The sequence below is a fragment of the Bradysia coprophila genome, unplaced genomic scaffold (genome assembly GCF_014529535.1).
Source record: "Bradysia coprophila strain Holo2 unplaced genomic scaffold, BU_Bcop_v1 contig_350, whole genome shotgun sequence".
Lineage (NCBI taxonomy): Eukaryota > Metazoa > Arthropoda > Insecta > Diptera > Sciaridae > Bradysia > Bradysia coprophila.
In genome coordinates, this window is record NW_023503608.1 from 11770495 (window position 1) to 11798429 (window position 27935).

Below are 27935 nucleotides of genomic sequence, written 5' to 3' on the forward strand. Positions count from 1 at the left end.
CGCCGTAAAAAAATATATCTACGTAGGTGAAATAATAGGAATGAAAAAGGACTAATATTTCGCCGTTGGTAGAGAAAATAGCGTATTCACCTTTATCCAAATATTTATTTAGACACTTGGTGTTATAACATGGCGGAAGTCAGTTCAGCCAACAGCCCGACGTATTTTGTAGCTTATGTGATCGGTCTATCTAGTACTACAATCCCCTAAAATTTGAACAAAGTCGACCACAAATTACCCGAGATAATCAGGGTAAAAAAATTTACTCCTGAAAACCACCGATTTTTCAAACAGCTCTACCACAAAAACGACAATTCCAAGGGAGGCGAAATATACCTCGTTGAACTCGTAATAAAGCAAGGATTCGATGGGTACCATACTCGTCAAAAATCCAGTTACGTTGAATTTGTCCTTCATACAAATTGTTCGAAGATTCCGCCATATCACTCTTAAATAATGGATTATTAGTAGATTATTGATGTAAGAGGGGAAGCATCGAGCGTCGAGGCTTGCTCTTATTGCATAAAAGAAAGCAGACGTGGAGAATCGATAAATTCCTCAGTCAAATTCAAATAATGTTTGTTCATAAGTGCATAAAACATTAATTATTTATGAAAAAAATTGCGCGTATAAAACATTTCATAAAGAAGTAAATCATACGACTGCTACCTTACTTTCATTACACATTTCTTTATGTGAAATACAAGAATTTTGTTTCACAGACCTTATCTATTACTTTATCAACATTGAATCTGTTACGTAACTACGACCGACGTAACTACCTTTTCTAATTTTAGAATACAACATGATATGAGACGTGAACTTAACTCAAGATAAGTTGTTACTTTCGAGGGGTTTTTGTTTGTTTTCATCTTCTTATTCGTTCCACACGTACGAGTGAGTGTAACGACTCTCTTTACATTTCTCCTGCTGAAAGAACAGAAAAAGATGCATAAAACTGCAGAACGTAAGAACTTCTTTTGAGTTAGGTTCACGCAGTTGTTACTGAAAGGTTCAGCATGAAATACCTACTTTCTGTTCGAAATTTTTAACGAAAATAAAATTTTTAAATTCGATTGAAGTTATTGGCTACGAAAATTTGACCGAAACAGGATAACACCACCAAAGAAAGCAAGTGTAATATAAGTTCATGGGTTAAAAAAGTTTTTATCGAATAACGTTTGCAAAAACGACTACAAATTTTGCAGGAAGTGTAAAACACTTTTTGAATTTTAACGACATGCAACATTTTTATCAGCAAATTTATTTATGATTAAGGCCGATACTTGTAATTAAAAAAATCTTACAGACGACACGTCCGAAAAAGTAGTCTTATTGGAAATGTAGTAATGGAAACGCATACCATATGGGTAATTCTACGGGTATCCACTTTACAATAATGACAGATTTTCGCATTGTATCGATGGACAAAAACATAATTAGCGTACATATTAAAAATTAATATTTTATCTATCTAGAACGATAATCTCGAGCTTATCTCTCTAGGGAGTTTTTACTTATCTCGATATATCTGTTCTCGACAGATAAAATATGGTATGCACCTATTGCCAGACTGTTATTTTGACGTGTAGGCATTATGGCCCACGCCTTCGGCTAGGGCAATAATGTCCAACACGTCAAAATATCAATCTTGGCAACAGGTGCATAATATATATTCCTCTCCTTCATCCACATTACCGAAATGTCTGTTGAAATCGCAATTGATTCTAAGAATTTGGAGATGTTTATATTCATAAACCTATCATCAAAATCAATCCCTAAAATCTCTAACGATGATCATAATGAAGTGAACAAACAGTATTTAATCAGCAAGCTCGTGCTGCAAACATTTTCCACCCCATGTCAGAACTACCCATATATACATTCAAAAACCTTCACCGCCTAATTGATTCCTTATGTTTTACTGTAATTTAATTGATTTTTGCGAAGATATCGTTGATAAATAAAATCTCATATGTCTCAATTAAAACGGTAATAAACATCACTCTTGAATTGATATCGCATAAAGCCACACGTCAATTACCAGTGAAGTTGTAGCAATAAAAAATGTCTTTGATGCGTTGGACTGTAGTACTAATACTATTAGTATTAAATGCTAGTTGGGTAACATGTCAAATGTGTAATGATGGTGAATACGCTCCAGATCCATTCGATTGTAACGGATTTCGCCAGTGTTTACACGGACAATGGGTTCAAAGATTCTGTCCCCGTTATTTACATTTTAATCGTTTCATTTCGGCTTGTGATTTTTCGTGGAATGCAAATTGCGAGTTGGAAGAGACAACTAGTAAAATTGCTTGAAAAGAGTAACGAGTTAAAACTAATTAATCAATTTTACAGCTACATCAACATCAACACCAACACCAACGACTGAAACAACCCCTCCGACAGAAACTACAACGACTCAAACAACGCCAACTCCTCCACCAACTACAACGACTGAAACAACCACTCCGCCAGAAACTACAACGACTCAAACAACGCCAACTCCTCCACCAACTACAACGACTGAAACAACCCCTACGCCAGAAACTACAACGACTCAAACAACGCCAACTCCTCCGCCAACTACAACGACAGAAACAACCCCTACGCCAGAAACTACAACGATAGAAACAACCATAACTCCTCCACCAACTACAACGACTCAAACAACTACAACTCCTCCGACAACTACAACTCCTCCGCCAACTACAACTCCTCCGCCAACTACTACTACAGTTCCAACTACAACAACTCCAATACCTTGTACTCCCTCTTGTAACCCATTAGGACCACAACCTCAACATTTACCGCATCCAAATTGCTCCATGTTTTATAAATGTGCTCATGGTATACCTCATGAAATGATTTGTCGTTTCGCTCAACATTGGTCGATTGCTACTGACCGATGTGAGTCTCCGGATGTAGCAGAATGTAACGAGGGAGACGCTTGTGAACAAGCCGATGCCCGCCCACCAGATTTTTGGTAAATGACGTAGACCGAACTGACAAAATGGCGACGAATAAATATATTGATAATACATTTTCGATGCACTGTATTTACGACGATGAATTATTATAAGATTATGCACCTCTTGCCAAAAAATGTTACTGTGACGTGTGGGCGTTGCGGTTCGAGTCGAAGGGGAGATATTCGTTATGCCCACACATTAAGATAACAATTTTGGCTAGAGATGCATATTAGTTATTTATCTACCAAGGTAGGTATGAAGGTATTTTTTCGCACTAGATGTCGTGTGCGAAAAAATACCGGCATACCTACCGTGGTAGATACACTATTATATATCTCTGTGAGGTGAGACTAACAGTTTTAACAGCTCGGAAAGGGAGTTTGGGTTCATCTTGTAAACGATACGTCAAATCAAAGGTATTCACAATACCGATCGACAAAGGTTATAGAAATCGGATGACCGACTCGTGAGTTAGACCCCTTGGTGTGAACCAGGTACAAGGCGGCAAGCAGTTTTTGTTTAGGGCGGCCAAATTTGAACATATTTCGACTACTTTTACTTTATTAGATAGGTATTGACCGTATCAATCAGGGAAAAAAAGTTTATGAAATTCGGTTCACCACAGCGTGAGATAGGTCCCTTGGAGTGAGCTCATATCCAGCTACTCGGCCGTACAGTGAACGTGAAGTATTTTGTCAATATCTCAAGTAAACTTTGACCGAATTTCATGATTTTTTTTTGTTTGAAAGTTATTAACATCGAACAAAATCAGACATTTTGGGACAAGGGGTCACGGATATTATTGACTTATAGCTCATTCGATTTGTTGAACTTTTGCAAGTAAAACGTAGTACTACGTTTCGCGAACTTTATTTTGTTGTCGACGCTCGAGGTCATGAAGTAAGGGTCAGCCAAAAGGGGCCCAAAATCGTTTTCTCGCGATTAGTCGAGTAAAACCATTTTGGGAAAAAACGTTTTCAGCTAGCCTTGTAGGCCTTGAAGAGACGCACATTTTGAGTATACACACCACCAGGTCCATGTTGACCTGTTGGTGATATCAATCATTTTAGGTGAAAAAATAGGTGATTTTCTCAAGTTCCTGACCGGCTGCAGTGACATAAGTCCGAGACATGGTATGTATGGTGAGAGATCCTAGCCTCTGTAGTACCATAACATGTAAAAAAATCCTTTGTTAAGTTTCACTGCAAAGGGTTGGAGCGACTTTAGCGGAAGTCCACCCCAAGTGGCCGAAATTTTATCCCTTTCTTTCGTTTGTTTTTCGCTTTTTTGAGGATTTTTCTGCGGTTATTCATTATTTATTGCTGATAAGAGTGAGATTGATTAAAATAAAGAATTTTTCGATGTATTCACGTGGTTCTTATACTCTTGGAACCCAAATTTCGATCTATTTGGACTATTTTCTATATAAAAGTGGGATATGAAACATTTTTGGACTTTTGTTGTGGCTATTCAATATTTATTTTCAATGAAAGTGTTATTTAAAGTAAAGTAAACTAAAATAAAGAGTTACTTGATAAATCCACGTTGGTAACGTACACTACAATTTTCGATTACTGGAAAATACACGGAAAAAACGGAAAATGTCAATGTACGTCTGATTCGATTACGTGTGAGTCGCAAATACTACATCTCCTACGTAGTATGTACATCGAAGTCGTGAAATTTTACGTCTAAATCGTACAATAAACAACTGAGTGAACCATTGGTTTTGTACATTGTAGTTGAGTGAGGACAAAACCAATGGTTCACTCAGACGTTTATTGTACGATGTAGACGTAGAATTTTACGACTTCGATGTACATGCTACGTACGAGACGTAGCATTTGCGACCCACACGTAAAACGTGATCGACTCAAACGTACATCGACATTTTGCGTTTTTTCCGTGTAGTCGAAATATATGCATAAAACGTTCGAAATTTTAAGTGTGCATAATCTTCAAGGCCTACAAGGCTAGCTAAAAAAGTTTTTCCCAAAATGGTTATACTCGACTAATCGCGAGAAAACGATTTTGGGCCCCTTTTGGCAGACCCTTACTTCATTACCTCAAGTGTCGACAACAAAATAACGTTCACCAAACGTCGTACTGCGTTTTGTTCGCAAAAGTTCAACGAATCGAATGAGCTATAAGTCAATAATATCCGTGACCCCTTGTCCCAAAGTTGTTCGAAGATTTCACGATATCACTCTTAAATAAATGTGAATCGTCCGTACTATTTACGGCCTCCCAACAAAATGGCTGCCATCGGCCATATTGAATTTTAGTAAAAGTGAAATATCTTGGGAAAAGTCGTACTTATACAGGTTCTGTTAACAGAGAAGTAATTGGAGTCCATATTATGGACATCTATATATATATCTATGTACAGCTACATTTAGCTATATAGAGCCATATATAGCTCTTTTCAGCTATATAATAGCATATTTATCTGTAAAGTCATCATTTATAGTAAAATATGGGTAAATATGGCGCTATTTAGCGATTGATATAGGAATTTATTAAATTTGACTTCGTACGGGGCTGTCGACATTGCCTCCTGCAAATTCTTTATGCATGATAACAAGGCAAAGAATGAGTAATGTAAGTGATTTTAGGGCTCATGGCTTTTCAGCATAGAAGAGAAGGAAGTGAGAGAGATGATGAGTTTCACATTAAAGGCTTTTGATCAGACCTCGCACTCAAAAATGGCGTGCCTTATTAAGGAAATAAGGAGGTTTTTTAAAAAAAATAAGGAGAAAATAAGGAATTTTTCGGTTGAAATTAAGGAGAAAATAAGGAGCTTGGAAGTAAATTTTTGGGTAAAAATCTTGATGATTTTTTATACGCACACCCCCTGCACGCTTTTTTAGGCTCATAATCAAAAATTACGAAGTTTTTCAAAAATTCCCATACCCATATTCAACGATTTTACACTAATTTAATCCACTTAAATCCACTTAAACGCAATGGGCCACGTTCAGAAACGAAACGTTCATGACATCTGGGTAAACTTTCACGACCAAAGTACATCGTGAGAAATCTAACCTCAAAGTTAAACTTGACAGCGTTAACTCAACGAAACGAATGTTCACTCAGTGAAGAATTTTTCGTTCCTGAACGCGGCCTATGAATTACCATGGTTTAATAGTAAAAGTTAATTTGAAATTATTAACCTTAGCTTACCGCTACTTTCTTATACCATGTCAATTGTTTATTTTGTGGACTGTGAATATTTACGTGTAAATATTAATACAAATAATCCACACAACCCACAAAATAAGACTATGGCTCTTTACAACATTCCATTGGTTGTAGGTCGTGTTTTGAACCTCAGGATAAAACTGTACATTTCTCAATATGCTACATTCCTTAATTTTCTTTTAGGTGAAGTAGAGATTTGAGGTCAGAATTATATCAAATTTGTAAACAACACAATAATTTGATCAAATGAATTTAAGTTTATGTAGGTCTTGTTTTTTTGTGTGATCTACCACCAAATAGTTTGTTGGGAAAGTTTCCCTCTTAGTACATCAGTGAAATAATAAAATAATGATTCTTCCCATAGATGACTTGGAACAGGTAGATTCCATTGACCTTTTCAAGCCTCCAACAGGTCGCACACAAGTGGCGTCCACCAAAATTTTGAAACTTTGGGACTCCCTCCCCCACTGTGCTCTATTGTCGTTAGATTGTTTCTTAGACTGACTTTTTGTAAAGTCGATGCTTTAACTGACTTAGTATGACCGCGCTTTTTAGCGTGAGACAGAGGCAATTCTTTCCAAACATTCGTCCGTTACCTTCAATTCTACCCTCCCTCCCCTTCTTCAACAACGCTCTTCCCATTGAGTGGGAAGGTAGCAAAATTACTGTAATCCACGTGGATATTTTTCTTCAGTAAAATCGACAACAAGGAACTACATTTCTATGGTTTGTTTACTAGCAGTAGGAGATCGGGTGAAGATTTACGATGACCCTATTGCTCAGTATTCTGCCGCGCAGCGATTTTTAGCCCCGTACGAAGTACGAAGGGGCTTATAGGATTACGATGCCGTGTGTAATTGATGGAATTCGAAGCAGACGGTAAGGGCAAAGTGTTTGCCTATGTTCATAGATAACGAATCCGCAATAAAAATTTTGTCTGTCCTTCTGTCCGTCTGTCCGTCTGTCCGTCTGTCACGTCGATATCTTGAGTAAATCAAATCCGATTTCAAAATTTTTTTTTTCCCCTGAAAGGTAGTTGAAATAGTGAGGCTAAGTTCGAAGATGGGCGATTTTGGGTCGACCCCTCCAGAGCTGGGGCCCCATAAGTGCTTTAACGTTTTCCAAAGATTTCTCTGGCCATTTAAGGGCTACACTTGTAAGTGATCCATCAAATGAAAGGTATTTACAATACCTATCCACAAAAAAAAAGTTTATGGAAATTGGATGACCGACTCGTGAGTTAGACCCCTTGGTGTGAACTAGGTACAGGGCGGCAAGCCGTTTTTGCTTGTAGGTTAGTCATATTTGAACGGATTTAGATGGATTTTGATTTATTAGATAGGTATTGACCGTACCAATCAGGAAAAAAAAAAGTTTATGAAATTCGGTTTACCGGAGCGTGAGCTAGGTCTCTTGGAGTGAGCTTATATGTGGCTACTCGGCCGTACAGTGAAGGTGGTGTTTTTTGTTAATATCTCGAGTAAAATTTAACCGAATTTCATGAATTTTTTTGAAGTGTAGTTTGTGTTACTTTTGAAAGGAACGTCGTACGGGGCTTCGTAATTGCGCTGTGCGCAATTTTTAAGACGTACACATTGCATAAGAATTTTACGACGTTTACGGGCGCAATAGGCTTACGGTAAGAGTAGGGCGACGGACGAAGTAGGGTCACGTGCGCAATAGATGTACGGGTTTGTACGGGGCTCAGTCGCAGCAAACGCTCCGACTGTTCTGACGGCTCGTTTTTTATTATCTGTTATCCAAAAATGTAGTTTTCTCGTCAAAATTATTGAAAAATAAGGAAAAAAAAAGGAACTTTTTCAAAAATAAGGAGGAATAAGGTGGTTTTTTCAAAAATAAGGAAAATCAGGAAAATAAGGAGTAGTACGACCCCTGCTTTTGATACGAATAGGTTTTTTCGTACGGGTCGGCGTTTGCGATATTTTGACGAGTTGGATTATGATCCGCGCCTTCGGCTTAGGCTTCAAAAAATCTTATGCATCTTACGAACTGGTTAAACTTCTTGTTATGTCTATATGTGGTACGAGTAACAATTATACATCAGCTCGCAGAAGAAGTTTGGGATTATCTTTGCATCGACACATAAAAAATGATATGCACCTATATAATATATTTAATATTTAATAATAATTTACGAACTGGTTATATATACATTTATTCATTCAATAAATAAACACTGACATTACAACAATGTTTGCCGTTAGACACAGTATACTGTACAAATTGGTCAATCGCATTGAATAATTTTAAATTGCTACCTAAGATCTAAAGACCCGATCTTAGGTAGCAATTTAAAATTATTTTAATATTTTATAGGGTTGGAAGGTATTTTGTTTGATCGAATAACTTGAGTCATCATATAGTGATTCTTTCAAACGTTTTCATAAAAACATTTTCACAGGATACGGAAGGAAGCAACAACATCTGAACACATAGAACGCCAATGAACTTTAACTAACATTCAACAACAAATTGCGCTTGCAAGCAGCCAAAAAACCGCGTGTATATTTAGAACAGTTATCATCAGTGCCAAGTTAATACTTTTCTTTATTGCATTACGGTGAATTTTCGGAGAATTATACCGAACATTAATTCAGCCATAATTTGCGCTATGCGTAACGTCATTATTATTTACCTAGAGCTTATAAGCCTACATTATTATGTCGATAGTATGGTCGTTTCCGCCAATACAATAATAGTTATTTATGACATCGAGTGCGAAGAACTTTATTAGGCTCTAGATGTGTAATTATGACACGAGGCCGCAGGCCGTGTGTCATAGTACACATCGTGAGCTTATAAAGTACTTCGCACCGAGATTCATTACAACGTTTTATGCAACAGAGGAATCCAAAGTTTGCAGTTTTCAAACATTACAATCGCTAAACCGAACTGGTGTGCATACGTTATTTTGCACCAGCTGGTCCCATTTGGAATTGTATGTGACCAGCTGGTGCAAAATGACGTATGCACACCAGTTCGGTTTATCGATTGTATGACATCGATTTGCATAAAATATTATATGTATGATACCAGAGAACATTGTACGCGTTAAACTATCTTGCATATTACATTACACACACACACTCTTTGCACTCGTGTTTTGTGTAATATACACAAGTGCATAACGCCGGAAATATTCCCCGGTATCATAATGTACTATTATTGTAGAAGCGACTTCGACAACTTAACAAAACTGAATAAAGTTGAATTAAATCTCGAGTCGCTACACGATATATCATTCAGTCATTACTTTAACTTCGTCGAAGCACAATGTGGTAATTGAATTTTTGAATGAACATGGATAGACTAGAGAGTCAATTACTGAAATTGATTGCAGTCCATGACTGGAAGAAAATTATTCAATTGAGCGACGACTATTCCTTCATCGAAAAATCTCGATTTTTATGGGCTTGGCCCACCGAAAAGTGTCTGCAAGAACTGAAAACAGTTCTGGCAGAAAATTGTGTTGAAAGTGTGTTAAGTATAGGCTGTGGATCGGGTTTGCTGGAATGGATCATCGAAGAAATGATGGATATACCAGTCAGTGGTGTCGAACGGAATCATTCAATGTGGACTACCAAATACTCTCCATCGATATTCATCAGAGTGCGTTTTATTGATGGTGATCCGAAGCCAGAATACCTTCAAAATTGTGCTGTGACCACCGACCATTTTGCCCTACTATTTTGTTACTTCAACAACAGATCAGCGTTCGATAAGTATATCGATGCATTCCGTGGAGATGTTGTATTGATAGTTGGCCCGCAAAACGACCGTAATATTGTTACCGATCCATTACCGATGAATCCGAAGTTTACTTATGGATCTAAATGGTCTGTGAAAGCAGTTATCAATATCGACGACTACAATGTCATAGCAGTGTACAGAAGACTGACTCAATTAAAGAAATTTTCGTAAAAACTTGAAACTGTTTTACTCAGAACCGCGACAAGCGAGGCGGTAAGACATATCAGTATGATGCCAGTGACACCTATTTCCAAAATAGTCGACTACGGCTTTCTTTTGTTTTTTTTAGATTATTGCTTGCAAGTTCATATATACAATTTTCAGACCTTTCTATGAAGAAAAGTTGGCGTCTGTATCGAAACGTATCTATGTATAATGCACAGTGTATTTGGTGATGAAGGGTCACTTGAAAGCGTTGAGTAGTGTCAATACCATCTCTAGCAACCAAACTAGGAAAATTAAGATGGTAAAACTTTACAGTGTATTATGTCATAGAAAATTTTACACTTTTAAAAATAAATTAAATGAAGTATGAGCAGCGATGTCCTTTTTTGTGTTGAAAATATTACGTCTCCTGTCACCATTTCGGAGTTCGGAGTTGTGATTGTGAGGTATTTTTTGGGTGATGCTTTGTCATTTTGGTGCGCAAAAATTAAAGAAAGTTTAAAATTTGTATTTTTCGTGTGATGTCGATATTGCTTTAAAAAAAGCGCGGCACGGCAACTACATGAAAAAAAAAATCAATGTCAAATTTGTCAAAATAAGGTGGTATTTTGACTACGTCAAAACGAGGTTTGGTTGCTAGAGAGGGTATTGGTAGTGTACAGTCTGAATATTTTTGTAAATAAAAGGATAAAAGTATTAAATGGTTTATGTTCTTATCAATAATAGGTGTGTCCAAATTTGTATGGAAAAATTAAAATGACAGAAAACCAATCTATTAGATGCCTTGATAAAAAGTATCTATGCGGTTCGACTCGATACGAATGGATTTACGGGTCGCTCAAGGACGAAGTATGTGAAAAATAGCCAAAATCACTTGCAAATCAGGTTTTTTTTATTTTTTTTTTATTTCAGACTGATGATGAAAAGTGATGTTAGAACATCTTTGTTTAGATTGGTGTAAAATCATCCCAAGAAAGCATTTTTAACTTTTTTCGTGTATCCACACCTGCTGTCTCCAGGTAGTGCTTGTCAAAGATCACATTCATAGCGTATATTCTGACACCTAGTCCTTATCAGTAACAAGGACTACAAGATAATTTCAAAAAAAGTTTAATTATTTCATATTTGTTTGATAAATTTGTCATAAGGTACACACTTAGTCGACTTCGATGAGACTTAATGCGTTTGCTTCTTTGAAGTTTCAGCTTTAAACCGAAATCACGAAAATGTGACGAAAAACGACGAGTTTTCAAGCAAATTTAAACCCATATGTAGTAGTTTGGCGGGGTGGAACACACAGCATTTATCTTTTAAGTAGTCATGCGCCAAACTACCAAATAATGGGTTCGCTGTAACGCTGATGTCCTCATCATCAAAGTTCACGATTCTGATAAATTTTGCGGATGTCATATTTTCGGCCGTTTATTATCAAATTTTTTAAAGTTAATATTTGCCGGGAGTACTCGACCTCAGCTTTCCAACGAACCCATACACGCCTGTGTCCTCGCCACTTTACGGAAATAAAATCCGAACTACGAAACCATATTTTTCGACGTTTGGCCGCTTACAACCAGCCAAGTATGGAAGATCAAAAATATATGAGCTGGTTTTGGGCCGAGGCACCAAGGCATTTATAAAACATAGCTAACGCCGACCCGTACGAAACACCTATTCGTATCAATAGCCTTTACTGTGAAACTCTTCATTTCTTTTACTTCATTCTCTACTGAAAAGCTATTCGCCCTTTAAAATCAATTACATTATCTTTCTTTGCCTTGTTAGCATATACAAATAAATTGCCGGAGGCAATATAGACAGCCCCGTACGAAGTCAACTTTCATAAATTCCTATTTAAACAGCTATATACCGCTATATTTACCTATATTTTCCTATAAATAAGCATTTCACAGATGAATATGCTATTATATAGCTCTATATGCCTGTATATAGCTCAATATAGGTGAATATAGATATATATAGATGTCCATATATGGAATGCCTGAAACACCACATACAAATAACAAATCATTTCCATGTTATTAGAAACTCTCTAAGTACCATTTTTCCCAAGATATATCACTTTTATTAAAATCCAATATGGCCACCGGCAGCCATTTTGTTAGGAGACCGGAAATTTTACCGACGCTTTACATTCGTTAATACCTTTCAAACAAAAAAAAATCATGAAATTCGGTCAAAATTTACTCGAGATATTGACAAAATACTCCACGTTCACTGTACGGCCGAGTAGCCAGATAAGAGCTCACGCTCCGGAGAACATAATTTCAAATTTTTTCCCTGATTGGTACGGTCAATACCTATCTAATAAAGCTAAAACAGACGAAATATGTTCAAATGTGGCCGACCTACAAGCAAAAACTGCTTGCCGCCCTGTGCCTGTTTCACACCAAGGGGTCTAACTCACGAGTCGGTCATCCGATTTCCATAAACTTTTTTTTGTCGATCGGTATTGTAAATACCTTTTATTTGACGTATCACTTACAAGTGTAACGTTTGAATGTGCGGAGATATCTTCGAAAAACCGTAAAGCACTTATTGGGCCACAACTCGGGAGGGGTCGATCCAAAATCACTCATCTTCGAACTTAGCCTGTCTTTTGACATTACCAAACGGGAAAAAAAAGAATTTTCAAAATCGGATGCGTTTTACTCAAGTTATCGTGCAGACGGACAGACGGACATTTTTTTTTCACTGATTTGGCATCTCTAGACAACCACAATAGGTTTCCCCTTACTCAGGGAGTCCAATTCGACGTGTTACAAACGTATGCGTAAACCTATAAGACCCCAGTACTTCGTACGGGTCTAAAAAAGCATCGATTTCGGTCAGTCGAAATCCAAAAGAATCCCTCACTATGCACATGGAACTTGCGTCACATTTTACACATTTAAAAGGTTTTTGACTGATATATATTTGACTTACAATAAGGACACAAATCAAGTTTGACTTAATATAACACACACGAATGCGAGGCACATATTTAACATATCCAATGATGAACCCATTTGTGCTGCCGAAGCGTCATTGAAGCCAGAAGTCTTGATATCTGAAAAAAAAATCAAATAAAATACACTATGTATCGTCTTGATAAGATACACTAATAAAAATGCTGTTAAAGTACGTTCCATGCTGCAACATACTGTAAAAATAGTTTTATTTCCAGAGTTTCAAGTAACTTGAGTCAAGTTTCAAAAAATATTTTCCATTTGATTATACAATCAGCAATTTAAAGCCTTTTACCGAAAAAGTCTTATGCTATTGTACAATCAACATCTTTACCATAAGCTTCCAAATAAATATTATTCAAATGCTAAAATTTCAAAAACTTCAAATTACCAAGAGCATATTACTTTATTCAAATGTCCTAACAAAATAATGTATCTATACGTATCGTAGCCAAATTTCCTCTTTCTCTCTTTATATTTTAAGACATCGTAGCGGGTTGTGATGTGTGATGAATACTGTACTGATCAATTTAAACCCGACCCAATCGAAACAGTTAGTAGTATACTTTCACGTGTTTTTTTATCATGCTACTTAGCATAAATAACTTATATTTATTTACATAATGTTGAAACTTTAAAATCGCCACCGATACAGGCAAAAAATACTTCTAAACGAGTCAAATTTCGTTTTTTATTCATATCCACCCAATGAACCTCATTCATCTTAAAACCAACATAAATTTTAGAACATCTCACTTTCGTCTATTGCCGAAAAGGTGTAGAGGTGTAAAACTGTAGTGTAGATACGTAGTCGTTACGGGTGAATTTTTGCATAAATATCCCTTTATTTAACTTTCCATTTATACAACGTAACATTTGATGTAGGCGCTTATTACATAAGTAAAATGTAGCACAGTGTCGGTTAGGTATAGGTATGTATTAGTTGTAGAAGAACACCGCTGGCTGTAGGACTAGGATAGTGAAATGAATGATGAATGTGTAATATAAGTATATAATGAAAGATATGTTGGGTATGTTGGCGAAATGGAAGAATATTCGCTTGGTGTTTCTATCAATTTAGAATTTTGTGAATTTTTGTTGTTGGAATTCAAAAAGTTTTGTGCAAAATTTTCAACGCTCTATCCCGATTGCATCATGTATTATGTATGCTACGATCGTCATGATTTTTCATGAATAACCTAAGTTGTCACAGAAGTTTCATTTCGCCCGACACAGACAAGCATTTCAAGTGATTCAATTGTATAGTTCGTCGTATAATTCCACCAGTAACTGGAAGTCTGTACATAAATCGTATTGACAAACAAGAAAATTATGAATAAATTATGTTTGTGTCTGTAAAGTTGAAATTTTTCCAATATTTCAGACAAAATTTTGATGGATTGAAATAGAATCGCGACTTATAACTTGTCGGCATTGTACTGAGGGCAAGTAAATCAACTATATAACTACAGTGCCTGTTCGTTATATTTAGTTATTTTTAACATGTTGTAACCTAATTTTTTTCTTTATTAGACCCCAGAAGCTAGATGTCATTTCCTATTTTTGTCTTCACAGATAAAGACTTGTAACATGGTGTAATGTTAGCAATAGTTATTTACGTAGCCAGGTGAAATATCCTAGTTTCGAGCCTAGGAAACTCAAAAGCATGTAAAAAATTTCCTTTGTCAGAAAACTTCCGTACCAAAAACGTCTATCAAAAACCGAGGCCAAGGTTTCAATCATACAAAATTGGGTAACAAACATTGAAAACTTAACCCATAAATTGCTTGACGAATATAGGATTTCAATTATTGTATTAGTTTTCAGTTACGCGTTCCGTGGTCACGTAGATGCCTGATCGATGCCCGGTCAAATGTTTAATTTAAATTCGATTCCTATCTATGTCACCGTAAATAAAACCTGTAGTTGACATATTAATATTTTTAGCCCCGTACGAAGTACTGGGGGCTTATAAGATTAATATGCCGTTTGTAACACGTCGAATTGGAAGCAGACAGTAAGGGCAAAGCATTTGGTTATGTTAATAGATGACGAATCCGCAATAAAAAAAATGTCCGTCCGTCCGTCCGTCCGTGACCCCTCTAGCTTGAGTAAATCACAACCTTTTTTCAAAATTCTTTTTTTCCCCGATTGGTATCGACAAAAGTAAGGTCAAGTTCGAAAATGGACATGGTAGGGTCGGCTCTTCCAGAGCTAGGGCCCTATAGGTGTTTTTCAGTCTTTCGACGATATCTACCGAAATACGCACGCAATAGCTGCTTGTGATGTATCAAATGAAAGGTATTGACGAGTAGAACAAAGTTGCTGAACATTGTTTTTGGGTAAGATGCAACGTGGGCTTGTTGGGAGGGCTCAAAGGTCGTTACTCGGCCCTAAGTGTTTTCTGTACATAAATCGAGTAAATCTCATCCGATTTTGCTAGATTTAGTTTTTTATGGAAGGTAATTGAATATCGAAAAGATTTTGTCGAAAAAAGTTTCAAATTTGGGCCCTTGGACTAAGGCCGCTACTCGGCCCTAAGTGTTTTTTGCACATAAATCGAGTAAATCTCATCCGATTTTGCTAGTTTTTGTTTCATTTGAGAGATAATTGAATGCCGAATAGAATGATGGCAAAAAAAGTTTCAAATTTGGGCCCTTGGACTAAGGCCGCTACTCGGCGCTAAGTGCTTTTTGGACATAAATTGAGTAATCTCAACCGATTTTGCTAGTTTTTGTTTCATTTGAGAGGTAATTGAATACCCAATGGAAAGTTGGCAAAAAATTTTGGGTTTCTAAAATAATATCGTAAATTGTTGGTTTTATTTGAGAGGTACTTCGTACGGGCTTTCGTAATTGCGCTATGCGCAATTTTAAAAATGAACACTTTCAGTAAATTTGACCATGCCCAACTTGACTTGCATTTTGGTAACAGACGCATTGGAGGGTTGTAGACGTATTAGGGTTCCGGGCGAATTACGGCTACGGACGTATTATGGTTACGGACGAAATAGGATTACGGGTCGTACGGGGCTAAGTCGCAGCAAACGCTCCGACTGTTCTGATGCCTTGTTTTTTGTTCCTTTGTATTAACGGAAATTTGAAAATATTGACTAAATGTGCATTGGACAATTCCGTTTGTAGTAGTCTCCACCACCAACATTGCATTTTTGTATGAATGAGTATCTAATTATAATCATAAAATATAAATGTTAAATAAGTGCACAGAGCACATATTGTGATGCTGAGAGCGAAGCTTTAATATATGAACCCCAGTTTCGGTGTGCCGATCACAACACAATATATGTATACGTGCAGCTGAACTGTGCAGAATATAATTATGAATTCGTAACTGTATTATTTTGATGTTAGTATAAATGTATATATCCTATACGTGATACCGCTCTGGTTCTAAATCCGAAACTGCGGTTAGAATCATGTTCCGTAACGTTTTAATTAACTCGAAAGTTGTTTTGGTTCCTTACATAATGTGGCAATGATATGTCGGACAATAAATTAGATTTAAGTTAGATTTTCTATACCGAGACTTTAGAGAGAAAAGGATTTCTAAGTTTACCTTTCATTTACGGGGTCATGTGGATAATAATATGGTATATAACAATAATTTATCCGAAAAACACTTCTCGGCACTCACAAAGTACATATAAAAGACGTTTAAACACTGTAGTTGGGGTAATTAAAGTGAAATTGATCCGAGAAATAATTTTGTAAACTTAAAAAAGTTTGCGCTCTACTGAACACATTCTGCACCAAACTGTTCAATTATCCCTTAGAAATGGCTAGTCGTCTGTTGTCAGCAATAAAGACAAATAAAAAAGAAACGTGCTCCGACCAGTGTTCCCAGTGTTCATTATATCAAAACAGCTTCCCGTAACAGGTTAAAATTAGTTATTTTTGATACATGTATAGAAACGGTGTCGTTTTCCGCCCAAGATACCGCCTGAGAATCGCATTGATATCATATCGTGCGCGTAAGCAGTTAAATAATGATTTAAAAAAAAATTGAGATGTAATCAGCACAAGTGTTATTCATATCAGTACAACTGCTTAAAAGTTATGTCAAGATTTTGATACGAGTGAGGAAAAGAAACATCAACTCGCAAGAACACGATTTACAAATCGAAATAAAAACGACATTTAATTGAAATATTTTTACGCGACGACTCATACAAATAAAGCAACCAAGTACATGCGGTCTGTCTGTTGAACCTGTAAAAACAATCTTCTCTGTCCAGCTGAAAAACAGGTGAAGAAAATTTCGAATATCAGTTCAAATTAGCTGTAATAGATATTTATGCTACCAGAACCGTAAAACGGTATCTCGGTTCGAGACGGAGGAAACGGTTCAAGACGAGGTCGGAATACAGTCGGCTCGAAAAAGCCCTTCGAAGCTATAAGCTATATGCAACAGATTTGTAAAAAGACAAAAAATGAAAATTTTCATACAAAAATCAAAAGAGCATTTCGGGAATCTCTGGAATTCCCAGTATGTCCAGCCCGGCACTTAATTCTGATGGAAAATCAACCGATAATCTGCTAGTTTTACAACTCAAAACTGCAATCTCACTTTAATATTGTACAGAGATGGTTCGAGGGAACACATCAGTTTTCTTCTCACTTTTCTCAATCCATTGGACTTTTTCAGCGGTAACGTATCCGGGAAAAGTCTACTTGCACAGGGTATTTTACTTCATTTTCACCAAACTATCAACATGCTGCGCAACAATTATACCCCTCTTTCTATAAGTACATCGTCGGAATTAAGTTTATTTTTACTTAAAGTGAAACTTTAAGGAATACGAAAAACTGACTTATTTCTCGTACAAATTTTACATTTTTCAATTTTTTTTTATCCTTCAGTTAAATTTGTTGGCTCGCTCTTTTTATGAACTTTAATAAGTCTATTCAGGTGTTTGCTTTGTGTTTGTTGTTTTTCATATTAAAATAATATTACTTCAGGAACACTATGGCGTGAGAGTTATACCAGACCCGTCGACAACGGAAGACTGTGTGCTATGTATATAGTGCAACACCGTAACATTATATATGTACGTAACAAATCTGTGTGGTTTTGCAATGACAAGAATGAAATGCTGAATGAAACAGTATTTTTTTAAAGCCGTAATGACAAAGCAGCTGAGGTAGCTGATGAAAAGGTTTAATGAGGATGAGTGAATTCATATTTAGGAAGAAGAACTGGTAATGAAGATAATATGTAGGTTGATGAAAAAGGAGCTTTTGAATTTGCAGTTTTAAAATAAAATTTGCATTTTAAAAATTCTATCGTCGCAAACGAACAGCTTTCTAGTCGAAAATGGTAGTCACAGACGGCAAGCACATTAACAGTTTTACTATTCAAACTATTACTTGATTTGATCGAAAATTTTCTGAGATTGATTTCCGAAATCTGTTACTTCATTTGTTTTGAACATGCGTTTTGTTATATAAGACTCCATCTGTCAGAGGTTGTCGTTTATTCTCACTGTCGTTGTCGATAACAGATGACAGCGGTCTGGCTTAAAATATGTTGTGAAGTCTGGCATAGTCTTGCTTTGTTGTACAATCGCATCAATAGAGTTGTATCCTCAGTTTAGAAAGCTTGATAGATTCGATGGCTTTTAAATAATTGTACAGGTTCGCTTGCATTGTAAAAATGGCTTTTGTGCATAAAATGAACATCATTAAAAGTTTTCCATTCAGCTATATACGTACACCACTTTTCAACAATGATGTTACTAATATCTGATAATGGATTGCACAAAATCGGTACGTTAATAAAAAAAATAATTCAAAGCTAAGCTACTGACGATTTATTATTCAAAAAAAGAAGATTATTTTGTAGAACTACCTACCTAACCATTACCAGTGTGTCATACAAAAGTTTGTAATAGATATTTCTTGTTGCTCGGTAAGCTTGGCGTGGATATAATTTGTCTTTGTTTTAGCTTTATTCATGTTCAAAACAAATAAATAGAAAAAAGATTTTTTTTTGTTGTTGTGGGATTTTATGTTGCAACAAAGAAAGGAAAAATTGTTTGAATAGTACACGGTGCACGATTTTAAAATGAAAAATGAAAAAGCACTGACTTTGTTCTCTTAGCCATATATATACCTACCAAGAGTTATTGTAAGCCACCTACTATAACGGGAGGGAGATGACGGTTTCATATGTTGGTTGGTTGGTGCATAGGAACGATTTTTCTTAATTATTATCTCCAGGTATGAATGAACATGCAAATGAACAGTAATTTTTCTTTACTGAATAGTGTGTCATTTATGAGCGTAAAAAAAGGAATGAAATTTGAGGCGTACAGACCGTTTGGAAAAAATACCGTTTTATTCACATTAGTCACTGTCGAATCAGCTTTTGTGTATCTAATGCCTCGCAGTGAACGTATATGTGAAGGGTATTGAAAATTTCCATATAAGCAATGTGCATTAAATTTGTTGCTAAATTGCATGGTGGTGCTGGTGCTCCAGTTTTGATACAAGAAAAACTGCATTATCAAGTAGATCTAATAATGACGGTTTCTCCTCTTATAGAAATGGTAGATCACCGCACATTTTAGCATCAAATTTTATGCTGTCCAATTTGTTAGATATGGCCTTCTAAATTCTTGATTTTTCTTAGTCAAATGTATAACCGTAAGACTAACCTACTCACCAGGGTCGGACTGGCTAAAAGGCGCCAAAAAGGTCAATTGATAGGCCACAATAAACCAAATTCAATAAAATTAATAAAGCCGCACTTGTGATTTGTCAAGTCGCCTCACATGGCTACTCATTGGGGTTGTTTGAGTGAGGTCACAGCACTGCTACTAGCATGAACACTGAATTGACAAGTGTCAAATTTGGAGCCTCCGAATATTTTTTATGTTCATGCTAGTAGCAGGGCTGTGGTGATTATCATGTGTAAATATTGACGTAAGCTAAAATGTTTGGGCTTAAAATCCTCGGGCATTTTCATTAATCATTGGATGCTCGATAAATTAATTACTTATCGTAAAACGTGCAAAGAACTTGGTTTACATGGTGGTTGAATCAAGAAAGAATGAACATTTACTACAACCAAAGTCTTTGTCTGACGACGATCAAAAAGAAATGTTTTAGATTGGGTAATGGAGCTTGGGAATTATATCCTGGGCATTGGGCATCTGGCTCAAAAATTAGAAAAAAAAATATTGCGCTAAAAAATGAATTGGGCATGCTAAAACATTTGCATAAATGTTACTATTAACTCGACGCTTAACTTAGTGCTTCCAGCTCAACATAAGTTATTATAGGTCCAACCCTCCGTTTTGATTTTGCCATTTTCAACAACTTGAAACATTTTACGCACATAATGTGAAATTCTAATTGTAATAAATTGATTTAAATTTAACGTTATTAATGAGCTTAACCATTAGCGTACCAATACTGATTGATTGACAGCCATGGGAATGTGGACGTTAAGGAAATTAATACGTTATCGACTGTGCACGATATCGAATAAATTTAATTACCTGGTGGTTTCAAAATTGAGAGTGTTGCTCGTGAAAGTATATATAAAAATAACTAACGAGTCATTGCGGTCGATTGTGGATATGACGGAAAAAAAAAAAAAATTCCGAAAAATCAACAATTGCAGCAGTATCAAAACTGCACTCTATTCGAGAGTGTTTTATATAGTTGAACGCATACAGATGGTATGTGTTATAGTTCAGATAGAAAACACATGGAAACGTAAACTACCGCAGAAGTTTCAAATTCTGTTTGAAATATTATATTCACCGATAATTTTCTAATGGTGGGAGAGAATCAACGTCGGCACCGCAGCCTTAATTGACTAACAGTTAATTAACTCCCAAGATAGATATGAAAGTTAGTCGAGTTTAAGAAATAGTTGCGAAATAGTTCTGTGAATGTTTGAGATGAAGATTTTCCTTAATGTGTTATATGTGCCTTAATATCACGCTCACAGTATGCACACAGAACGTATGCAACTGATTACCATTTGGCGAAGTGAATATTCGCAAACCGGGGTGTCTAACAGCATAGTCGAAGTTGAGTATTCGCACAGATTTATGATATTGCTTAACCTTTAAGAAATCTTTTCAATCTGTCTCTTCTTTTGTTAAAAGCATCGCCAAGTGTTTGATACAAAATCTTTTACTTCATTTGATTTAAAACACTTTTCACTCTATAAAACACTCACATTAAACAAATGATTTCACGTTAGAAGTTTGTCGAGAATGCACATGTCAATAGTCGAATAAATGCTATTTGGGTTTGAAGAAAAATAATAAAAATATCACTCGGGTGCGCATATAGCATCCACCATTAATTTAATCACACAATTCAACGCATTCAAAGTTCACACATTTAATGAAAAATATATAAATTCGCTTACTTTTTACTTGCTGACTAAAATAACTGTTCCTAATTGACTGTAATAATTAAGTGGTAACCCACCACAACCAGCCACACTTCGAATGTATGAATTTGCAGAATGCATTCAGCAGGAAATTACTTTCTTATACATTTTTTGTTATCGGAAGTGTGCATTGTTCAAGGATATACATCAAAAAGTTAACACTGTTTTTACATATAATCATTTTAAAGTTGAAAAAGTTGACTTGAAGTGAACTTTTTCAGCACAAACTGATTATGCGAAAAAAGTTAGCTTCACAACTTTTTTCTTCTTAGAATAACAATTTATGTCTGATAAAAAGAAAATCTTTCTTGATAGTCACACAAAGCTGAGATAAAGTAAAAAGAAATTCAATTTTGCATGCAGGAATTTAGAATGCCAATAGGCTAGAATCCATTAAATTTTCTTACAAACTTAAACCGCAATAAACTTCTGAATTAAACTTACCAGCCATCACTTGTACTACAACCTCATCCGATCCGATATCGTCAATAGAACATTTATAAACGCCCTGATCACTTTCAGTGACACTGGATAGTGTGAGATTGCTGACCACTTCACCGAAATTCCAGTCGGTATAAACGTTTATACCACCCCGTTTAATCTAATAGAAACGAAAGAAAAAACAATTTCTCGTCCAATGATTTGAATTTTAAATTTCAATGATGTTCTCGTATACCTGCATCGTTATTGGTGTATCATTCACACTCCAAATAACACGTTTCGTACGATGTGTTCCTTCTTTCATGGCGAAACTAATTTTATTTGGTTCATTTTCATTTATTGTCGAAATTATTGCTCTACAGGTAAGTGTTATGGTGCTACCTCGTTTAATCTCTTGTTGACGTGCACCGTCAATAGTCGTTCCGACAAACGGGCGATCCATCAATTGCGGCTCTATAAAAAAAATGTAAACCACAAGACGAATTGCATTAAAAGAATGGCTAGTCTTTCTTCATAAAAGCAAAGCATGCAACACAAACTGGTGAACTTTTACAGTCATTTTTAGAAAAATTACAAATTCATCTCATACAGCCATTTACCATTGTCATGTTTATCGCGGTATTATGTGCATGCATACTGTTTAAAAGAAATATTTTGACGATAAATTACGTTGTTTGTGGCATTCCGATGTGGGTTACACACAAAAGTATATCATGAGCATTACGATTCCATACAAAAGGAATGTTTCAACAAACATCATTTCACAAGTACAATTCATAATAAAGAATTGATTCACTGAGCCAATCCTGATATTTATGATTAATATTGTCAGAGCCCTTATCACAAAATTACCATCAACAACCACATACGGTCCAATCAGAACACAATAAATGTTTTTTTTTCTGTGTCCCACGATAATATAAACAAATCCTCCATTTATGTGCGCTCTAAATATTTTCTGTGTTACACCATCAGATTCATAAACCCCCGACTCATCCCACTCCCAGAAAGCTCAAACCCCGTAGTAAAAGCTGCTGCTTTCCATCTTCATCTAAATACAAAAACTCAAATTTACATTCATTTTGTGCCTTGATTCCTTCCACTGAATATATTCGAAAAACTCTGGGAAATTAGCATACTAAAAGAAATCAACCCAAAATGACAAATTACTTGGTGTTGTCACATTTTCTTTTATTTATTTTCTTTATGTCGTTTGGTTTGAAGTAATGGAAATGACACATACACAAAAATATTCGGAAATAAGCATTGTGTTGAAGAGCATATGTAATCTGTTTAATGAGATTGTTTAACTTTCAAGTGCATGCAGAAAGGGCACCACCGGCGGCACAAAGGTAATTAAATCATTTAATATTGCAGATAAGTTGGTATGTGTTAGAGAGTAGTATAAATCACCGGACGCAAATTCAACGTTACAATTTTATTAAAACCCTGTTCTTGGAATCAAATCACAAATTTGGTTAAGTTAAATTATTTATCCAGTAACGAGAGGTAGAATTAAATTCCCTTAACTCGCATCAATAAATCTCACACAAGAAGCACCATTTGTCACTCTTTTAAGAAATTCGTCTATTGTCAGTTATACAAATTAACTTCGTTAGTGAGCTAGTTATGCAGTTACATTTATTGAAATGATTCGTTGAAAATAAAACGACTTCGAAAACCTTCACTGAAACTCAATTGTTTCCTTATTAAAAACTCAAGATTTCGATAAAACATTTCGAAGAAAATTATTTCAATAATATTAACTCAAAGTCAAATGTAGGACTGTCTGTCAGAGGTTTAAACATCGCTTATTAAATTCGTTTTAAAATTGTGGTACGAAATTGCTCTGCTCAGAAAAATATATTGCACATCAGTCTCTTCTTCACGTGAAACGCAAACAAAGGTTGTAAACTATATTATGTTCTACTCTCAGGCGTCGTTCATAAAGCATACCACGCTAACATCTACGTTTTTTAGACCTTTTTTTTTGAAAAATGTATTCAACGAACAAACATGTTACGTTTAAGAAGTTTTGTTCTTACTGCCACACATAGTCAGGTTACCTCCCCCTCTAAGAATGACTCACTTTATGAACTGAACCTTATGGTCGTATATCAAATATTTTGTTACAGTTGCTGCAGGTTACATTTTCCAATCAGTTCATTACTTTTGAACGAACGATATAACTGTCCAGAAATACTCATTATAGGTACTGCATCAAAAGTAAAGATAGGAAAACGTGTACGTATGATTGCGTTAAACTGAGAAGAATCAATAATATTTCGCCGAAATGAAACATATCATGAAACATATTGGGAAATTGGTAAATTATCACATGACAATTTCTTTGTGACAACCTTTCGTCCGCGGAAGGACAATCATTTTATATTCCACAAAACCATAAAAGAGCAGTGAATCGCTTTGCAGGAACTATTTTTGGGAAAACATTTTCCCATATTTTTGCACTTTTCCTAAATTTTCTAAAAAGAATATTTTTGAAAAAACTGATAAAAATGTAGGAAAACTTAAGAAAATATAGGAAAAATTAGGAAAACATTTTCCTAAAAATAGTCCCTGAAAGAAAGATAGATATGTTTTATTGCGAAACAACTGAGATGGAAAATTCCCTTTGAATGTCATGGACGTATGTACGTAGTATTATAATTGTTAGTCGTTACACTCACAGTCAAAATTTATTAATTAATACACAGCCCAACAAACAATCACATTGCTATATAGATTGTATACATATATGTATTGTATACACTGCCGACCATTGAAAATAATGAAAATAGCAAACCACCAAAACTCACCTCTAACAATTAGAGTAACATTAATTTTCAATTTAGGTGAAGTATTCAGCTGGCACTCATATTGCCCTGTGTCCGTATACCGTACATTTCGTATCATTAAACCCCAACAATTTGATAGTATGTCATCCGTTGGTTCCGTTGAAAATCGATTGTCCCCGGTAAACGTAATTGAACCGGAAGTTAGAATTTGTAGATCGACTGTACGAATCCATGATACCTGGGTATAAATGAAAATTTTATATTCAATTTTGATGACAATACCGTAAAGGGACGATTGGGAATCGGTATTCAATTTCTATAACAAACTATTTATGCTGCGCGTATAATGCGTAGGGACAAGGTAAATTAGTTTGATAGGTGAATAAGTGGTGAATAGGTGGGTTGAATAAGAAATTCTCAAGCTTTGGTCATCAGCTATTAATTTGCTATATTTCACCCAGCATTTTAAATCCAGCGCAGCTGCTTCCTTTCAGCTGTTTCTTTTCCATCATAAAAATGTATAAAATAGAATGAATTCCACAGATTTACATAATCAACATACAGCCACGAAGAAAAACGTGATTGTGACTATATCACCGTGCTATTCATTTTTTTCTTTCTGTCTTCAAACACACAACACAAAACAGATTTTCAGTTAAGATAGCCGCATTTATCAAATTTATATCCAAGTTAATTAAATTTTCTTATCCGATTTCGCTTTGATTTTCTTTTTATCTTGAAAATTAAAACCAAAATTAAACGAAGCACAGTTTTCAAACCGAAGGTGTTTTAGCTGTGTGTACCGACAATTTATACAAATTTATTACAATTGGATTCGGTTCGCTCAGTAGACCATTTAAGAGTGACTTAAATTCTGAACCGATTCACTATCGCAGTTTCTTCTTTCTTTCTTTTTTTTTAAACCAATAATCGTATTTTTTGGCGATAGAACGTTTTGTTTTGAAGCAAAATAATCCGTTTCGAAAATAAATATTTTTAGAAATTCTTAAATCACTGCGACAATGAACTCTGAGTTCCGACTTTTCGCGATACATTCATATAGCGTGTATATGTATAATAGATGAAGTGTTTACGCATAAAAAGACTTTCTCTTAAAATGTGTCTTAAAATTGTAATTTATGTCGCATAGATACAATTGAATGTGTAGCAGTAGAACACACTTCCCGGAAATGTAAAATCATTATTTCATTCATATTCTATTAAAATCGACAGTCGTTTTTTAGATGTGAAGAAAATTCTTTGTAAGAAAAATTGTCTTCAACAAATTCTCAGTATACTGCCGGAAGTGTGTGCCGAACACCGTTTTGAATGGAATCTGCGCAATGGAATGTATTTTCGAACCACTTTAATTATTGAATTAATGCGATCCAATATTGTACCTATTACTATTCCGCTGAATCTTTTCGGAAACTTTTAATCGAGTCGACGACTGAAAAAAGAAATTCATCAACATATTTCTGCGCAAACATTTCACATCTGTCTTAAAGCAATTTTATTATGTGGTATGAATCATAATATATCAAAGAAAGGGAGGGACGAGAGAGAGTAAACTTTTTAAATTAAAGATTATTATAATAACTTTTTTTTTTATCTTAAATTTTGATTTTATGAAAATTGTTTAATCTTTGTTTTTTTATTATTTCTTTTTTCGGTCTTCCTCCATCTGTTCTTCACTTGATTTATGCATTGCATTTTGTATATTTTCTGGTTTTACGAAAAAGGATTATGTAAAAATGTAAGAGATTGTGTCAGGCATGAACTATAAGCATCGTATAGTTTTTCGAAGGAAACTCTGGAAACAGTACACACCCACGCTCGTAAAATTGTTACAGAATTTTATGGGAACAACTCGAAAGGAAACGATTGTTAATTTTCAAGAGTCATAAGGAAGAAACAATTTTTCTGTAATAAAGTTTTATTATGACAGAATATATTATCCTTTCAGTAAACTATCCAATCCTTTCCGTTCGTTGTGCGGTTCTGCCAGCATTTTCTGGTTTTGGAAGCGAGTTTAGTTGATCAGAGTAAATTATGCGTTTAGAAAAGTATTTTAAAGGTTCAGGAGCAAGGCATTCATTGTACGAATACATTACTTACAGCATTTTTGACGTTAACGTCGTTCCATACATAGCAAAATTTATGTTAAAACAAATGAAGTAAAAGATTTTTTTTCAAAATGCTTATCAAATTCATCTTTTATTTCATGAAGCTAAAACTGTATGATTCGCTTCATGGTTCGGGCATAATGAAATACATTATTTGAAGTCCTGATTATGAAATCGGTTGGTAAGACCTCTGTCGATCTCAACCCTTTGGAAACGTGTTGTTTTAATACAACAATTTCAAAATTTTTTGTACTAAAACACAACAAAATACAACAATCCAACACTTTTGGTTTACCGTTAGTCACCATAGAGTTCCTGTTAGGGATGAGCGGGTTGACCCGAAGATTAGGGTAACCCGCAAACCCGACCCGGCCCGTCGGGTTTTGGGCGGGCGGGTTGTGAGTAGTTCGGGTTGGCTCTGAGTCGGGTTTCAAAAAATGAATTTCGGGTTGGGCCGGGTTTGGGCGGGTATTTGAAATCAAAGCCCGAATTAACCCGACGTATTTAAAATGACTATAAAAATGATTCGTTCAGTCATATTAGTTCACTTAGAACTCTCAACAGAGTTTTTCAAGAGTCGACTGGATTGTCGTTCGTTAAATTCTATGTCATACAGAGTATAAAAGATTAAAAAAAAATTAAAAGTGTAAGATACTGACAGAAGTGTCACTGAATGGTATTAGTATATCACGAGTTAAGTAAATTTAAATTTTTCAATCGTAGTTTGCGTGTCGAATCCGTCGAATTTCAGTCTTCAAGCCCAAAAATTAATCAAATTACGTTTATCACTAGTATAAGTCCGATTGAAAAATTAATTCACGCCATAAGTGCGCCTTCCATTTCAAAACATAGTGCATATCGGCAATGAAAGTATACTCTATGTACATTCATTGCATATCAGGACTTTTTAAAGCACAGTTTTTGACATTAGTTACATGAAGTCAGCAGTATTTTGTCCAACTGTCAGTTGCCAAAATTTAAATTTTTGGAGGACCTATGGCGTGAATGACCTCTCACCGAAGTCCTGAGATCCCGCGCTAAAAATTAGCAGTTTGTTTTCGG

General features: G+C 35.4%; 3 protein-coding genes and 1 long non-coding RNA gene across 10 annotated transcripts in view; 3 read left to right on the plus strand and 1 right to left on the minus strand.

Moving 5' to 3' along the window:
• Nucleotides 1-1983: 1983 nt before the first annotated feature.
• LOC119081029 (integumentary mucin C.1-like) lies at nucleotides 1984-3059 on the plus strand. Of its 7 annotated transcripts, none has more exons than XM_037189725.1 (4): nucleotides 1984-2308; nucleotides 2362-2611; nucleotides 2645-2670; nucleotides 2740-3059. In XM_037189725.1, exons 1-4 carry the CDS (start codon nucleotides 2068-2070, stop codon nucleotides 2991-2993), a joined length of 771 nt encoding a protein of 256 aa, XP_037045620.1. In that variant the 5' UTR covers nucleotides 1984-2067; the 3' UTR covers nucleotides 2994-3059. The 7 variants fall into 7 exon arrangements, with proteins under 7 accessions (XP_037045620.1, XP_037045618.1, XP_037045617.1 ...); XM_037189726.1 differs by having other exon boundaries at nucleotides 1985-2308; nucleotides 2362-2542; XM_037189723.1 differs by having other exon boundaries at nucleotides 2362-2670.
• A 6356-nt stretch (nucleotides 3060-9415) lies between these two features.
• LOC119081030 lies at nucleotides 9416-10639 on the plus strand. The gene has a single exon (XM_037189727.1). The coding sequence runs from the start codon at nucleotides 9492-9494 to the stop codon at nucleotides 10116-10118; it is 627 nt and encodes a 208-aa protein (XP_037045622.1). The 5' UTR covers nucleotides 9416-9491; the 3' UTR covers nucleotides 10119-10639.
• An 861-nt stretch (nucleotides 10640-11500) lies between these two features.
• Nucleotides 11501-22091, plus strand: LOC119081035. Its single transcript, XR_005088420.1, has 3 exons — nucleotides 11501-11718; nucleotides 15297-15306; nucleotides 22081-22091. It is a non-coding gene; the product is annotated as an uncharacterized LOC119081035 (long non-coding RNA).
• The window catches only part of LOC119081022 (junctional adhesion molecule-like), a 36385-nt gene continuing 21482 nt past the window's right edge, over nucleotides 13033-27935 (minus strand). Inside the window, exons 3-6 of the mRNA XM_037189704.1 lie at nucleotides 24769-24985; nucleotides 22188-22405; nucleotides 21956-22112; nucleotides 13033-13179 (exon numbers count right to left, since the gene is read on the minus strand). Coding sequence (XP_037045599.1) covers nucleotides 13070-13179; nucleotides 21956-22112; nucleotides 22188-22405; nucleotides 24769-24985 — 702 coding nt within the window. The 3' untranslated portion in view covers nucleotides 13033-13069. The remainder of the gene's footprint in view (nucleotides 13180-21955; nucleotides 22113-22187; nucleotides 22406-24768; nucleotides 24986-27935) is intronic.

Excerpts from the sequence above, each read along its gene's own strand:
- LOC119081029 (XM_037189720.1), top strand. The coding sequence starts at position 2,068 with ATGTCTTTGATGCGTTGGACTGTAGTACTAATACTATTAGTATTAAAT. Across the intron at positions 2,309-2,361 it reads CGAGTTGGAAGAGACAACTA|CTACATCAACATCAACACCA; the intron begins GTAAAATTGCTT and ends TCAATTTTACAG.
- LOC119081030 (XM_037189727.1), top strand. The coding sequence starts at position 9,492 with ATGAACATGGATAGACTAGAGAGTCAATTACTGAAATTGATTGCAGTC.